The sequence below is a fragment of the Microtus ochrogaster genome, linkage group LG10 (assembly GCF_000317375.1).
Source record: "Microtus ochrogaster isolate Prairie Vole_2 linkage group LG10, MicOch1.0, whole genome shotgun sequence".
NCBI lineage: Eukaryota > Metazoa > Chordata > Mammalia > Rodentia > Cricetidae > Microtus > Microtus ochrogaster.
The window spans coordinates 124,738-139,997 of record NC_022035.1 but is presented as its reverse complement, the minus strand read 5'-3'; the positions used below and the strand labels follow the sequence as shown (position 1 = coordinate 139,997).

General features: G+C 37.7%; 1 protein-coding gene across 1 annotated transcript in view; it reads right to left on the bottom strand.

Moving 5' to 3' along the window:
• Vps50 (VPS50, EARP/GARPII complex subunit) overlaps positions 1–15,260 on the bottom strand; it is a 107,595-nt gene that overhangs the window by 54,558 nt on the left and 37,777 nt on the right. The window contains exons 13-16 of the mRNA XM_005363676.2: positions 7,331–7,463; positions 4,045–4,136; positions 408–502; positions 34–132 (exon numbers count right to left, since the gene is read on the bottom strand). Coding sequence (XP_005363733.1) covers positions 34–132; positions 408–502; positions 4,045–4,136; positions 7,331–7,463 — 419 coding nt within the window. The remainder of the gene's footprint in view (positions 1–33; positions 133–407; positions 503–4,044; positions 4,137–7,330; positions 7,464–15,260) is intronic.

Genomic DNA, 15,260 nt, shown 5'->3' with positions numbered 1-15,260 from the left:
ACTGCATTTATTCCTATCTTCTTGAATTTTTACCTGTGGTGGTTCTTGAAATAATTGATACTTTGTTTTCTAATGGATTCCTGCAAAACTTCAGACTTGCTACCACAAAATTCTTCTCCAACTTGCATCAACCTAGTTGGACAGAAAGGTCTATGTAAGTTTCAGGAACAGCCTTACAGAAAACAATAACAAAAATAGCCCAGGTTCTTTCTTTAACAAGTATAACCCATAGAAATTTAAATTTGGGTATTTGAAAAAACAACTATAAAGATTCTACAAGCCCAGTCCATTGGCCATGAGTAAGTATATTCACTCCTAGGAAGTTAACAGAAAACTCATTAATTTCTAAGTTTTTATTTTTATGGTTGAATGTATAAAGCCACAGAAGACAATATCACAAACACTACCTGCTGACTATATCCAAAACAAAGATAAAATCATCGTATTTGAATATAGATAAATCAGTTCCAAGTAAGTAGGTTTTTACTTTTAGTTGGACATCCTGTAAGACACAAATAAACAAATAAGTAAATGTATTCTGTAGTACACATTAAAATGAGATAGTGATCATTCTTAGTTTGATAACATCTATCTACATAGACCAACAGCCAAGTGTCTTTAAGACTAACCTAATAGGGATAGCCCCATGATTGTTTTAAGAAATAGTAATGGCCACAATCTCACTAAAACTTGACATAATTATGTTAAATTATACTTAATGCAAAGACACATAAATATGCACATAATTCTTATGATAAGAATGGTGTGTTGGGCTAAAGAGATGACTCAGCAGTTAAGAGCACACACTACTCTTGCAGAAAACTCAAGTTCTATTTCTAGTGCCCCACTGGCTCACAACTGCCTATGACTCTAGCTTCAAGGGATCCCATGTCTCTGACCTCTGAAGACGCCTGTTCTCAGATACACATAACTACATATACACACAAATACATAAGTGAATATTAAATAAAATCTTTTTTCAAAATATTATATTCTTATGAGAGATGGGACAAAACCATAATGGCTCTGGTTCATTTGAAACTCAGCTATAATGCATTTAAAAATGAATAACTGTAGAATAAGCATCAGACAACATATAAAAATTAACAGTTTTCACAATCATCTACATAAATGTTATAAAATGGAGAACTTTCACTGGAAAACACACTAAATCTTGAACAGGCCTATAAAAAAATGTAGACCAGTAAGATAAAAAATAACCCTAATGAAATTATATATAATATATATAAAAATTATATGTGTATGTATAGACATAAACACACACACACACACACACACACACATCTTCTTTTTAAAGAAACCAATACATTGAGAGTAATAGCACTGAGCGGATGAGCGGATGACTGATCAGTAGAGACCAATTTTCCAAATTCATGAAATTCCAGCCAAAATCACAAGAATTTTTCTTCTGAACAATTACCCTAAAATTCGCCTATAGGCAATAATTGCTTTTTAAAATACTATGTAAGGATGGAATAAAAGTCCTGAGTAATGCTGAAAGACTTATAATACATTGAATATACTACAAACTATTTAAAAGAATGAAATGTTCAGATAAATAGTCTAAATAATTCTTTAAAAGAAAACAGTATACATATAACATTTACAATTGCTGAAATTTAAAAAAAAATCCTGCTTTTTTGATTACTTAACCATGTCAAAAACACTATGCTAATGATTTTCTGTATGGGATAAAAGGATCCTTGTTCAGCAGGCATTTCCATCCCTGAAGAGGAACAGGAACTAGAGTGTCAAGTATTACTTTCTCTACGCTCCTGTGCCTCTTTCACGGCAAAGCTAAGTCTCGAATTGAGGTCTATCTTCCTTCAAAGTCACATTTTTTTTCTCTATACCTTGGAACAAATGAATTAGACAAAAGTAGAATTATCCAAAAATTGGTGAAGAAACTTAACTAATAGAAGGAAAACATTTACTGTTCAGATATCAAACAAAATACATAATGAATTAATGATTCCTATATTTTTTCAAAAATGCAAAAGTTAGAAATTATGGTATAATTTTAAAAAATAAAACCATTCCTGAGTGTCTATGAAAGAGTTGAGATAATATTCTCGGCACTCTGGATCCAACAGCTAATATGCAGTGCAGATACAGACGCACAGTCGCCAGGAGAGCACTAAGCTGAGCTCTACAAGGAGAAAGGCTGTCTGTACAGCAAAAGACGAGAAGACACAGATCATAGTTTGGCATAAAAAAATACTATCTGCACTTAAAGGAAGTAAAAAAGAAAAATAACAGATAAAGGACTACTCATTACCAAGAGTCATAGAGAATCTATGAAAACAAATAAAAAAAACAAATAATTCACAACACAAATTAAAATAATATAGAGCAGGTTGAATACTGGAGTAAAGGACTGGGGGCTAGCAAGGGGCAGTGGAAGCAGCACAGAGTGTGACAACCAACTCAAAGGAACACAACTATTATATTTAAAAGTACGATGACTTCCACAAACGGGCCAAATGCTTACATTGGAATGGTATACTAAATTTCTCACTGAATAGATTGCATGTACCAGGAATACCATCAGGCTGCCGTGTCAGACGGGCTAATTACATACGAGGCCAGGCACTGCAAATGACAACGCTGAACACCAGAAATTCTACCGTGAACATGCTAGTTTCAATTAAGTACAATTAAGGTCTATAAGGAGACTAAATCACAAAAAATTTATGTCTGGCCCTGGGTGTATATTTAATGAGCATGAGTATATACCCAAATATAATGCTCAAACAAAGAGCCCCAAATCACAATTATTTGATAAAAACATAATAGATTAATATTGTCATAAGAGAAAATAAAGAAGTCAAAACAATTATAACTACAACATAAATATATTTAAATGTTAAATAAACCAAACTGTGTAACCCAATATATGGTTGTCATAAACCAGAGCACTAAATTATAAAGATAAATGAATCTTGAGGAAATTTACATTTTTAGGATCTTTCCCTAAATAATTTTTTTAAGAGAACCATATAGGAGATAATCAAACTGAAGGGCAACCTAACTAGGGGGTGGGTAGAGTTTTTCAAGGTTTCAAAGATTCCAAAGAAATTATACTTCGATCTAGGAAAAACCATATCTTAAATAAGTTTCCATCACAGCTGAAACAGCCAACTGAAAGAAAAGGTAAGAAGGTCGCATTACAGTCTCACAGTTGGGTCTACTTATAATTCACATGATGGTGCCCAACCTAAAAGTTGAGAGCAACAGAAAGCAGGGCCCTCAAAAGGGCTTTAAGGTCACGCAGGTGGGGTCCCTGGGACCCGGACTGGTGCCCGAGGGACATGGCTTTCCCATTCCACAAAAGAAAGCGCAGCAGAAGGCAACATCTGTGAAACAGGAAGCAGAACCTCACCCAACACAAACTCTAGGAATTCTGACTTAAACTTCCCAGACCAGAACTATAAGAAACAATTCATATTTGTTTAAAATAGTTCAGTAGTATAGTAGTTCAAATGGAGCACACTGACAGCAGCCCAAATTCTACATACATACAGACACACACACACACACACACACACACACACACACACACACACACACACAGTTTTCCTCAAAGAAGCTTGCAAAGAACTAAACTATTATTTATTCTTCCTTATATTTTGACCCAAATGTTACCTACTTATTTTTTTCCTAAAATTAAGAAAAGAGGAATTCAAGAAAACTAAATAAAAATAAACAGGATAGCTAAATTTAAAAAAAGGCACTACTATTCTTTAGGGAATTTCCTTAGTCATGGATCACATGGATATTCCCAATGGAAAATTTCAAACTAAGAGACTTTTTCTTTCTATTGCTCATTGTAGTCGATGTAATTTTCAACTAATTATAGAAATTAAGTTAAATGATAGCCTTGTTCTAAAGATAAGGAAGCATGTGATTAAGCCTGCAGAGAGCACAAACACACAAAGTTTCAAAAAAGAATGTCTATGACAACCACAACATGAACGTTTGGATCACAGCTTCTGTGGAAGTAAACATGAAAATAAACCAAACCTGCCATATTCGCGTAAGGCCATGCTCCAGTTTCTTTTTTACATAGCTACGATCAAAATTGGTTTCTTCAGTACTCATCACATTACTTCCTTCTGAAAACAAAAAATGGAATGCTTTTAATTAAGTGTAATTTTTTTCCTAAATTTTTTGTTGTTATTTTTCTCTCATTTTTATAAGCCAACCGAAGATTTAAAAAAAAATTCAGAGCTCAATAGTTCAGAGCACGAGCTACTCTTCCAGAGAGAGTCCTAGCAACTACATGGATCTCACAACCTTCTGTAACTTTGGTCCTCGGGGAATCCCACACCCTCTTCTGGTATATACAGGCATCAGGCATGCAAGTGATGTACAGGCACCCATACACATAAAATTTAAAAAAAAATATGCTCAATATATATACATTCAAAATAATAGTAAAATCAGGTATTGTGATTAAATCCCTTTGACACCTAACATAAGAAATGCTAAATAAACCCAAAGCTATGCACTATACATGTGAACGGGCCTAGAAGTCCAATGAAGGCAGTGTGGCCCCCGAATCACAAACCACCTGCTTCAAGACCATGTGACAGGCTAGGGCACTAGAAAACCTGTTAATTCAACTCTCAGGTAATATGCATTCCAACAAGACTAGAAGACAAAAGGAGATAAATCTGCATGTTTTTATTTTTATAATTCAGATTATATTTTTATAAGGAACTATAATAGTAGTAATCATTCCACACAAAATATTTAGCAATAGCCAGTCCAACAAGCAAAATCAATATTGTTCCTCAAAAAGCTTTTTCTTCTGGAAATACAAACACACAGCTGTTTAAAAGGACTGTAGCTTAGTGTGCTGCTCTTAGTGCACTACCCTCTCCAGGCTGGCAACTGGATAACAGTGATAACTAGGAAAAGGCCATCCTCGCCCGTCAACAAAAATACCTATGGGCACTGCCAGAGCTTGACCACATGCACAACCTAGCAGTGGTGACCCAGCAGCTTAGCCATGCATCTAAACTATAACTTTAGTGGTTTGTTTAGGACTTAAATTATTAGGATGGCAAACAGTATCACTACAGAGCTACAGAAAATGAATTTTACGGGCCCTTAGCTTTACAAAGGGACTGGGAATTATTTCCTATCACAGTTCTTACCACTGTACTCTTGCATGTCTGCATTTAACTATTTAGAGGCCTACACATTGTTGATGGACTGCTGAATTAGTCAGAGAACTTAAATTCTCTTAAGATATAGATTAGAGCAGGGAATTTCAACAAAAGTCTAAATAGGTAAGGTCCATCACCACAAAGGTCGTATCCTATTCTCTACAATTTTTGTTTTAACATTTGTATTAGATCTGTAAGGATGCATATTTAGCAATTCTTACATCTAATGTATATGTTGACTCTACCTGAAAGCTGTCCTTTGGTTTATCATTAAATAATGTATTAGAAAATTAAAAAAAAAAAGGTGCTGAAGTATCTTAGTGCTGCCGTGAAAGCCTGGCCCTCGCTGCTCTCTCCCCTTCCTCCGTCTCCCTTTACCCTCTTCAACATTTCTACTCCATGAGACATTTTTTAGGGGGTATCTTAATTTTACTGTTTACATGTATGATTACACATGTCTCCTAACATGGCTTCAAAATTCTGTTTAATCTAACAGTATGATTTAGGTATTTCCTGCTTTACCCAATCACAGAAACCAGGCACCCAGAGACTAGAAGTTATCAAAAATAAGTTCAGCAAAAAGACCATCAAAATTAAATTGCATGACATAGCATGATTTATGCTGTATTGAACAAATGCTAATAAAATTGTGTTTTAAAACTACTTCTGTGTGTAGGTGAATGTGGTGTGCAGGTGCACATGATGTGCATGTACTTGTGGAAGCCACAGGTTGTTGTGGTGTGGTGGTTTAAACAAGAATGGGCCCCATAGGCTAATATGTTTGAATGTTTAGTCTCTAGGGAGTGAAACTCTTTGAAAGAATTAGAAGAAATAGGTGGTGTGGCCTTGGTGGAAGATGTGTGGTCTTGTTGGAGAAAGCATGTCCCTGGGGTAGGCTCCATGCCAGGCCCAAAATTTCTCAGATCAGGACACAGCTCTCAAGCTACTGCTCCAGAACTTTCCTCCTTGCCACTATGCTCACCGCCATGATGATGATAGATTAAACTTCTAAAACTGGTAAGCAAGTCCTCAATTAAATGCTTTCTTCCTTAAGAACTGCTTTGGTCATGGAGTCTCTTCGTAGCAAAAGACACCTGGTAACTTCCTCAGTTGTTTTCCACCTTGTCTTTTGAGACAGGGTCTCTCACTGAACCTTGAATTTCTTGACTTGACTTAGTTGACTGGCCAATAACTCCAACTATGATCCAGGGACAACAGCTACACACAAGGCTTTTTACACAGTTCCAGGGGATCCAAGCACAGGTCCTCATGCTTGACTGGCAAGTCCTTTACCTCCAATTACCTGAAACAGCTTGGCTATTGTTTGAAGAGAATCATTTAAGACACAAATTTAAAAAGAATGCCTAGTAGAATTACAAGTTCCCACTTTGTTTATTAGTTAGAATTGTATATCATAACTACTTAAAAGTATATTTTCCTTACAAAAACAAATGCTTTAAAAGTCTTTTTTTAAGATTTCATGTGCAATTTTTAAGATTTCAAGCAAATATAGGTTTTGCTTGCACCTATATTTGTGAGGGTGTTGGATCCCCTGGAACTGGATTTACAGACAATTGTGAACTGCCAAGTGGTTGCTGGAAATTAAACACAGGTCCTTGGAAGAGTAGTATGTGTTCTTAACTGCTAAGCCATCTATCTAGCCCTGTTTTAAATCTCTTATGACACTGTCTTCCTGTATTTTCAAAATGGAAAACATCAATATAATTATTAATTCTTAGAACCTAACTTTATTTTCATAACTTGCAAGTTAAAATAACAGTGAGTATGGAGTATTTCCTAACAAATCTGAGAAGACCAGTGTCTTATTAGGTTTACAATCAATAACACTACAAGAATATTGTTCAAAATGCTTTTTCAAAACAATTAAGCACCAGGGCCATCGGCATGTACCCTCAGAAACGGAATTATGTGCTGCTTGAAAAGATCTTTGGACCGGTTACTCCCCAAAGAAAACTGAGCTTTTGTAGTGTCTGAATGGCCTTCTTGGCCAAACATTTCGTCTATGGCCACTAAACGCCGCAGTCCTAAAGCGGACCTTGTCCCTTCTCACCACTGTGCAGAAATGCGGCACGTTACAGCTGAGTTTTAAGGGAGCAATCCAAACTGTTTCCTACCAGATGCTGCAGCTGTCTCCTCGCTGTCGTGCTTCCCGTGCCACGCCATGGTCCTGTAGTAGCTGAGCATGACTTCCCACAGTGCTTTGCACAGGTCCGCCAGGCATGGAATATAGCTGTCTGGAGTGACATGCTGAAGAAAAGGGGTCAATTCCCAAGAAGGATATTTTCTTAAGTACTCACAGCTAATCCAAATGAAATTTCCTATTACTAATCAGATACAAGCAAAACTACAAGTAAGGAAATCTCTTCCGTTGGAATAGCATAAGAAGTAAATCAATATAAGAATTCCCATTTCAACATAGCTTTTTCATTACTCATTAGTAATAACAGTCATAGTCCTAATCCACTTTAGTCCCTGAACCAATCCAAGAAATTGCTGAACTGGTAAGTGTTCTCAAAGCAAACATTTAACTTCCCCAAACGTCAGAACACAGTCCAAGAACGGAGTCATGTGAGATTCAGGAGACCTTATGAGAAAAGTCCAAGTGAACCAGTCTTGTAACCTCTACTCCTCCATGGACTAACATGGGTTATTCTTGGCATGTGCTCTCTTGCCCCTCACGGTGTAGGGTAAGAGTGAGTTCACTTCAGTTGTTGTTACTCATGGGCCTCTATGGAAAAACACGGTTCTTCCACATGCGGCTTGTCCTTGTGACTGACCACCCTACTCGTGATTTTCTTAACCCTCAGAGTAGAAACTGTCTAAGTGCATGAGACATTAGTCCACCTCATTTCAGGACCCATTTTCCCAGGGTCACACTAACTAGAATGGTAAATAACCAGATACATATACTTTTTCAAACACATGTCTAAACATGTAGACGTGGCTTTATATTTGTTCTTGGAGCAGAGTCACAAATGACATAATGGAGGCTGGATTTATCATTCAATTATTTCATCTGTGGAAAATGAGTAAACACTTTTACAATCTCTGACTTCTATAGATGCTCCAGAACTCACAAATATTCCAATAAAGTAAAACATTTTAATGCAAGGTACACAGCTTGTGAAACACTGCAAAGCTCTAAGGAATGTGCATGAGGGCCCTGCCCCCATCTTTCTACTCTATAAAAACAGGCCTTCCGCATTCTTTCTCCTATTCTGCCTTGCAAGTTTCCCACCTGGCATAAAGCATTCGCTCTGTTGTTAGATTTTCTAGATCCTTTAAGTTTGTGATCGACCCACCAGAAAGAACGCTGCTGACAAGCATAGGAAGGTTCAGGACTGGAGTGAGCAGTCCTCAATGGGGAGGCTAGCAGAGCAGAGCTGCAGTGGCACAGATACATCAGGCTGCTGCTCTGGATGTCACATGCCTGACTAGTCTTCCCCTGTAAACCGACTGATGGCTACCTTAATTGTCTTCAAAGAACTTCCATCCAGTAACTGACAGAAGCAGATACGGAGATCAACAGCCAAGCACTGGGCCAAGCCCGGGGAGTCCAGGTGAAGAGAGGGAGAGGGACTGTATGAGCAAAGGGGTCAAGACCATGCTGGGGAAACCTACAGAGACTGTGACCTGAGCTAGCGGGAGCCCACTGACTCTGGACTGATAGCTGGGGAACCTGCATAAGACCGAACTAGTCCCTCTTAATGTGGGTGACATTTCTGTGTCTTGGGAAGTTTGTGGGGTCACTGACAATGAGATTAGAATTCACCCCTGGTGCACGAACTGGCTTTTTGGAGCCCATTCCCTGTGGTGGAATACCTTGCTCAGCCTTGATATAGGGGGAGGAGCTTGGCCTGCCTAAAATAGATTAACCAGACTTGGTTAACTCTCCATGGGAGGACTTACCCTTTCTGTGGTGTGGATGAGGGACTGGGTAAGGAGAAGGTGGGGGGAGGGAGAAGAGAGAGAAGGGGAGGGAGGAGGAACTGTGGTTGGTATGAAAAATAAAAAATAAAAAAAAATTTTAAATTAATTAAAAAAGAATTTTGACCCCAAAAGAAAAAAAATAGAACTATACAAATAACTTACCATCCATTAATGAATTTCTACATCACATCATAGTTTATCAAACCACAAAATTAAAACTTAAATCTACTACCTTTTACTCTACACAATGTGAGGAGGAGGGGCTCCTCTCCTAATGCTATGATTTAGGAGTTACTGTTTAACAGATACAAGAAGCAAGAGATAATATATCTATTATATTTTTCAAAAACAATTGAAATTATAGTAAACCTGCTCAGATCTAACTAAATCAATGACTTTTTCTAAAAGTCTCCCAAAAGAACTTAAATTTTATTATAACCTAATATATCACTATCTATAAGCATATAAGAATAATAAATTTAATACTAGATAGCAAAACAATACTCATCTAAGCTTATATTCTAAAACATAAACAATAGAGACCATATATATACATATATATATATGTGTGTGTGTGTGTGTGTGTATGTATATATTTAAAGGTGTTTCCAGTGTATATAAGTTCTGACATATTAATCTCTGTGCTTGTAATATGCTGGGAATAAGACTCATTTTGCAATAAGATTGTCATTTCCACTATACTGTACAAGCAATTAGCATCTACTCTAAAAATAAAAAACCTGCTTCTTATCAACGTACTTAAAAGTGAGGCATGGTGGCACACACCTATAACCTAACACAAAAGAGACAGCAACAGGTATGTTACAAGTTCAAGACCAGCTCCAGCTACATAGTGAGACCTGGTCTTTAAATCACAAATCAGTCAGTAAATTTTAAAAAGTAAAAATAAAATCACCTGTAACCTGAATATTGTAATTAGTTTATGAAAAGTACCTCTAAAACCAAACTGGAATTGATATGGAAACATCTTGTCTGCTGACTAGATATCCCCTAGATGAAAGGTGCAGGTCACTGGGGGAGAAAAGTCATCAATGAACTTACTCTGTGCTCACATCTGCATACCGGTATAATGACCTGACAAGGAAGATGTGCCCATAGAAGTAATAGTGACAGGACAGTTATCAGAGTAACCAACTTCTTTCTGATTAGACATGAGCCCGTTCCACAGGAGTTCATGCCCGATACCATAAACCTACACAAAAGTCCACGGCTAGATAGGTCACTGATGGAGGAAAGTCATTGGTTAAATAAAGAAACTGCCTTGGCCCTGATAGGACAGAAAGTTAGGTAGGCGGAGTAAACAGGACAGAATGCTGGGAGGAAGAGGAAGTGAGCTCAGATGCCAGGCCGCTGCTCTCTAGGGTAGATGCGATGAAGCTCCAACCCAGAATGGACATAGGCTAGAATCTTCCCGGTAAGTGCACCTTGGGATGCTACACACATTAATAGAAATGGGCAATCAAGATGTAAGAATTAGCCAGTAAGAAGCTAGAGCTAATGGGCCATGCAGTGTTTAAATGAATACAATTTGTGTGTTGTTATTTCGGGGCATAAGCTAGCCAGGCGGCCGGGAGCTGGGTTGCAGGAACCAGCCCGCAGCTCCTATAACAGGTCATAAGATCTGGGCAGAGGAGGAGGGACAGAAGTCTAGTACTGCTGTTTTGTTAACTGGGTATGTCATCAATTTGCCTTCTAAATATTTATGTTTATAGGCACTGCTTTCAACCTAGGTCAAGAAAGTTTCAGTTCTGTACTGGCAGCAGTTAACAGATTCATAAATGGTCAAAGAGCGAATAAGTGACTTTGAGTGCTCAGAACAAAACGGTACATCCACATCCATTCCTGAGAGGCTGAACAGAGTATCATCACAGGAGAGGGGGTAGACAGGATGAAAGATCTCAGTATGAAATGCTACTTTTAAATATGACATGGCTGCTTCACTACCAAACTCATGGCAGCCAGAATTAGCTATAAAAGGCCTGCACAAGCCAAATCAATCAATAATCCCACATGGACAGAAGGGAGGGACTCATAGACTTCCATCCTTAGCTAAGTGGCTGCAGTAATCTGGATGATAATGATCCCCATAGACCCATATATTGGAAGGCTTGATCTGCACTTGCTAAAACTATCTGGAAAGAATTAAGAGATATGACCTTGTTGGAGATGTGTCATGGTGGAAGGGTGTTTGAAGTTTCAAAAACCCAACCCCGTTAGCTTTCTCTCTGTCTCCAACTTACGAATGTGATGTAAACTCTCAGCTACCACTTCATGCCATGTCTGCCCGCTTGCTACCATACTCCCCACCGTGATGGTGCCCTCTGAAACACTAAACAAGCCACCATTAAATGCTTTCTTTCATACGCTGCCTTCCTTGGTCGTGGTGTCTATTCAAGGCAACAGAAAAGTAACCTTGGCAGGGGCTATTGGCTAATTGCTGCTAGGGAAGGAAATCCTTTATCTTCAGGGCTGTGGCCATATATGCACACAGTCAGCACTACTCAGACTCCTCAAATTATCACAAACAAGAGTGTAGTGAGGAGAGAATATGAAGGGGGGCTTATATTGGAGGTCTGGGGGAAGCAAGGGAGTGAGTATATGACTAAGATACATTGTATGTATTATGAAATTGACAAGGAGTAAATGTTTTTAAAAAGCATTTCCAGATCTCACAGGAAACCTTATTATATTACGCAGGCATGGATAAACCATGACCAAAGATAGTCAAAATGAAAAATTAAATAGATAACGACATACTATCATAAAACAGGCAGGCAAAGAAAATGACCAGACAAAATTACTGTCTGGATTAATAGCCTATAAAACTTTCACATAGAAATCAAAGCATGATGGAGAGGACCCAGCCAAGGAAATAGAGGCCCTGGTTCCAGATGGAACTAGTTCCGCATTGGCCAGTCACTTCTTACACAAGACACCACTCTGGATCTATTTCACCTCCATAAAAGAGACAGAGGTGCCCAGACCTCCCACCTCACCATTTTCTTAAGACAGTCATCAGTTACTAAATGTCGAACAAGGAAGCTTGGCTCAAGTTCTGACTGAAGGACTCATTTGCATTAGGCCAGGTATACTGTGTGTGACCCCACATAGCAATTCCAGGTCTATGTTCATAGATGGAAAAGTGCAATCAATCATGAATGAATCAATTCAGAAAATACTAACACAATAAAACACCTCTTGAACTGTCCTTAAGGATAGGAAACAGAAGTGCAATCCCCAGTATCTCTCTACTGCTACAGTTATTTTCACCTTCGGTGATGGTACAGAGAGGGGAAAGAGAGGTGCAGTCTCCTGAGAAACAGGGGTTAATACAGAAAAGCATTATTCTAGATAACTTTAAAAGGAAAACTTGCACATGCACGGAAACGATAATGTCTCCTAACTTAGGTAGGCACAGTGGCAATAAGCACCCTGTCCCGGCCAGGATCCAGATCTGGAAACCTAGCTCTCACAGTGCACAAGTGTGAACATAATCTCAACACCATGAAGGCTCCTTAATCTAATCTTGATTAATGGCTTAAATTCCACAGATCTGGCCTCCTATGCCACCCCAATCAGTTCAGAGAAAGCCTAGGACCTCCCATCTCTACTACTAACCATTGCCAGTAGCCTACCTGATCAGAAGGCAAATGAAGACACCGACTAGCCTTAAACAGACATGGTGACGTAGGTGATTTCCAAAGCAGAATGCAAATCCAGCCATAAATATAAGCAACCTTTCTGAATTTGAACTATACAATGGAAGAATATCATCTTTTCAAAGCTGCTGCAGTGAAAAGTAGAGTGATAAATACGAAAGACACTGACAGTCTCTCATTTATTATACAATTGTATAAGAAAATTCTATTATTAAGTATCTACCAAAAAAAAATGAGAAAGATGTTTTACTATTAAAGCACAGCATCAGGAACTCTAGGGGCCCTTACAGCAATTTTGTTGGTTCATATTTATATTTAGCACTCTACTCTCATTCTAACAAACATGCAGAGACCCAAAACACACATGCACGCACACACACGTACAGAGAGATTCACAGACTTAAACCCTGGAGTCACAAGGTCATTAGTGCCACTGGAAAAATGCTGCTGCACTGACAATCTTGGTCAAACAGCACTAGACTCAGTGAGCTAAAAGTATCATTTATGGCCTGAACACTGTCTCTAAGTGGAAACACGGTTAAAAGACATGCTCCCCCACCCTGGCCAGCTGCAAGGCTCTAATGATTTCGCATGTGCTAGGCTGTACTTTCTAACCACCAGCAAGGTGAGCAGAGGCAGGCAAAGCACAGAACTGGACAGGACATGCCTGGGCTTGGAGCCATGACTCCTACATAACATGAGAAATAATATGACACTCAATAGATTTTTTTAAAATAGAACATTTGACAAATATTCCCAGCACCTGACTAGATTCCTGCCTTGAACACAAAAACAGCTATTCTCAGTTATCAAGCACTTGGTCATTAGTGTTACATAGGTACACAGACAAAAACAACGTCCGAGTGTACTGCTTAAATTAACAACTGTGGCACAGCAAGTGACTCGAGTATCAGGCTTAGGTGTCTAATTACTGATAAATAGTCTTAATTAAAGAGATACCAGTATTATAAAGTAAGCAAAGCATGTATCATTTTGTACATATTTTTTCAAAGTTTCAAATGAGAAATTTATGTTATATGTTATGATGTCTGAAATGAGCATAAAAGCAATTATTTAAATATAAGAACACTGTTGAATTAAGAACGGCAGTTTTCAAATAGTTTTTTTTACCAGCAGGTTATTTCATTTCTACTAACAGGTATTGAGAAATATTCCACATGTGTGTGCTTTCCATGACTAATAATCTTAAAAAGCACTGACTCAAGAGGCAATACACAATAAGAAGCTATTTGTTATCTAGTAATTTTAAAACATACAAGCTATTTCAAAATATCACTTTCTCATCAGTTTGTTTTCAAGTGAAAATAATCCAAAAGAAACACAATAGGGAATACATTAAGTATAACTTTTCATTCATCAAAATACATATGCCTACCCCAAATTACAGCCTTAAATAATCTGAATGTCAAGGACCATCTCATGAAGTCTTGACTTTAAAAAGCATATAAAAACCCACAATATGCACAAACAGATAAAAACAACAGAGCTAACCAGTATAAAGGATATCTAAATATTTGTCTAGAACACCCTTTTCAGTTAGTAGGATTTTCTGCTTAATAGAAATTGCAAAATTTTTGTAACTTGCTTCATCTCTTAAAGTCATCTATCAATTAGAGCCACACTAATAAAATCAAAAACAAAGGTGACAATTTTGGTAATAAAATAAACATGATTAAAAAAATTAATGTTTCAAAGTTCAGAACTATCAAATGATGGCTCTATTTAAAAGTGGACAAGTATATAATTATGTAACTGTATCAGACTCAAAAAATGGGTAAAACAGTCCTAATTTAGAAAATTATTTTTAAAAGGTATTTCAACTCCATTAATACTTGTTATTATTAACTTCCTAGTATATCAAATATGCCTTCTAGAACAGTTAGCTATTCTCAACCTGTGGGGTGAGATCCCTGTGGGGGTCAAAACAACCCTTTCACAAGGGTCACCTAAGACCATCAGAAAACACAGATATTTACATTACAATTTGCAACAGTGCTTTAATTCAAAAGAGTAGCAAAATTATAAAGCAGCAAAAGAAAATAATTTTATGGCTGAGGTCATCACAGTATGTGGAACTGTATTAAAGGATCGAAGCATCAGGGAGGTTGAGAACCACTGTTGTAGAATATTGAAAAGTAAGAAAATTTCTCCAGTTCCCAACAGGCATGTGTGTGTGAGAGTGTGTGTCCTGTACATGTCACAAACTTGTTGAAACATGAAGATTAACTGATTCTTCATGCTAATTCCTGGAAATATTTTTTAAAGCTGCTGTCTACTTCCTAGAAGTGTTCCATATTTCCTTACCTGAAGTCTGAAGAAGCTTACAATGTCCCATGAGAGACCAGGCTGGAATGAGTGCTCACAGTTAGCAAGGACACGCACACTGCAGCCGTGTGGCCCATGCCCACAGTTA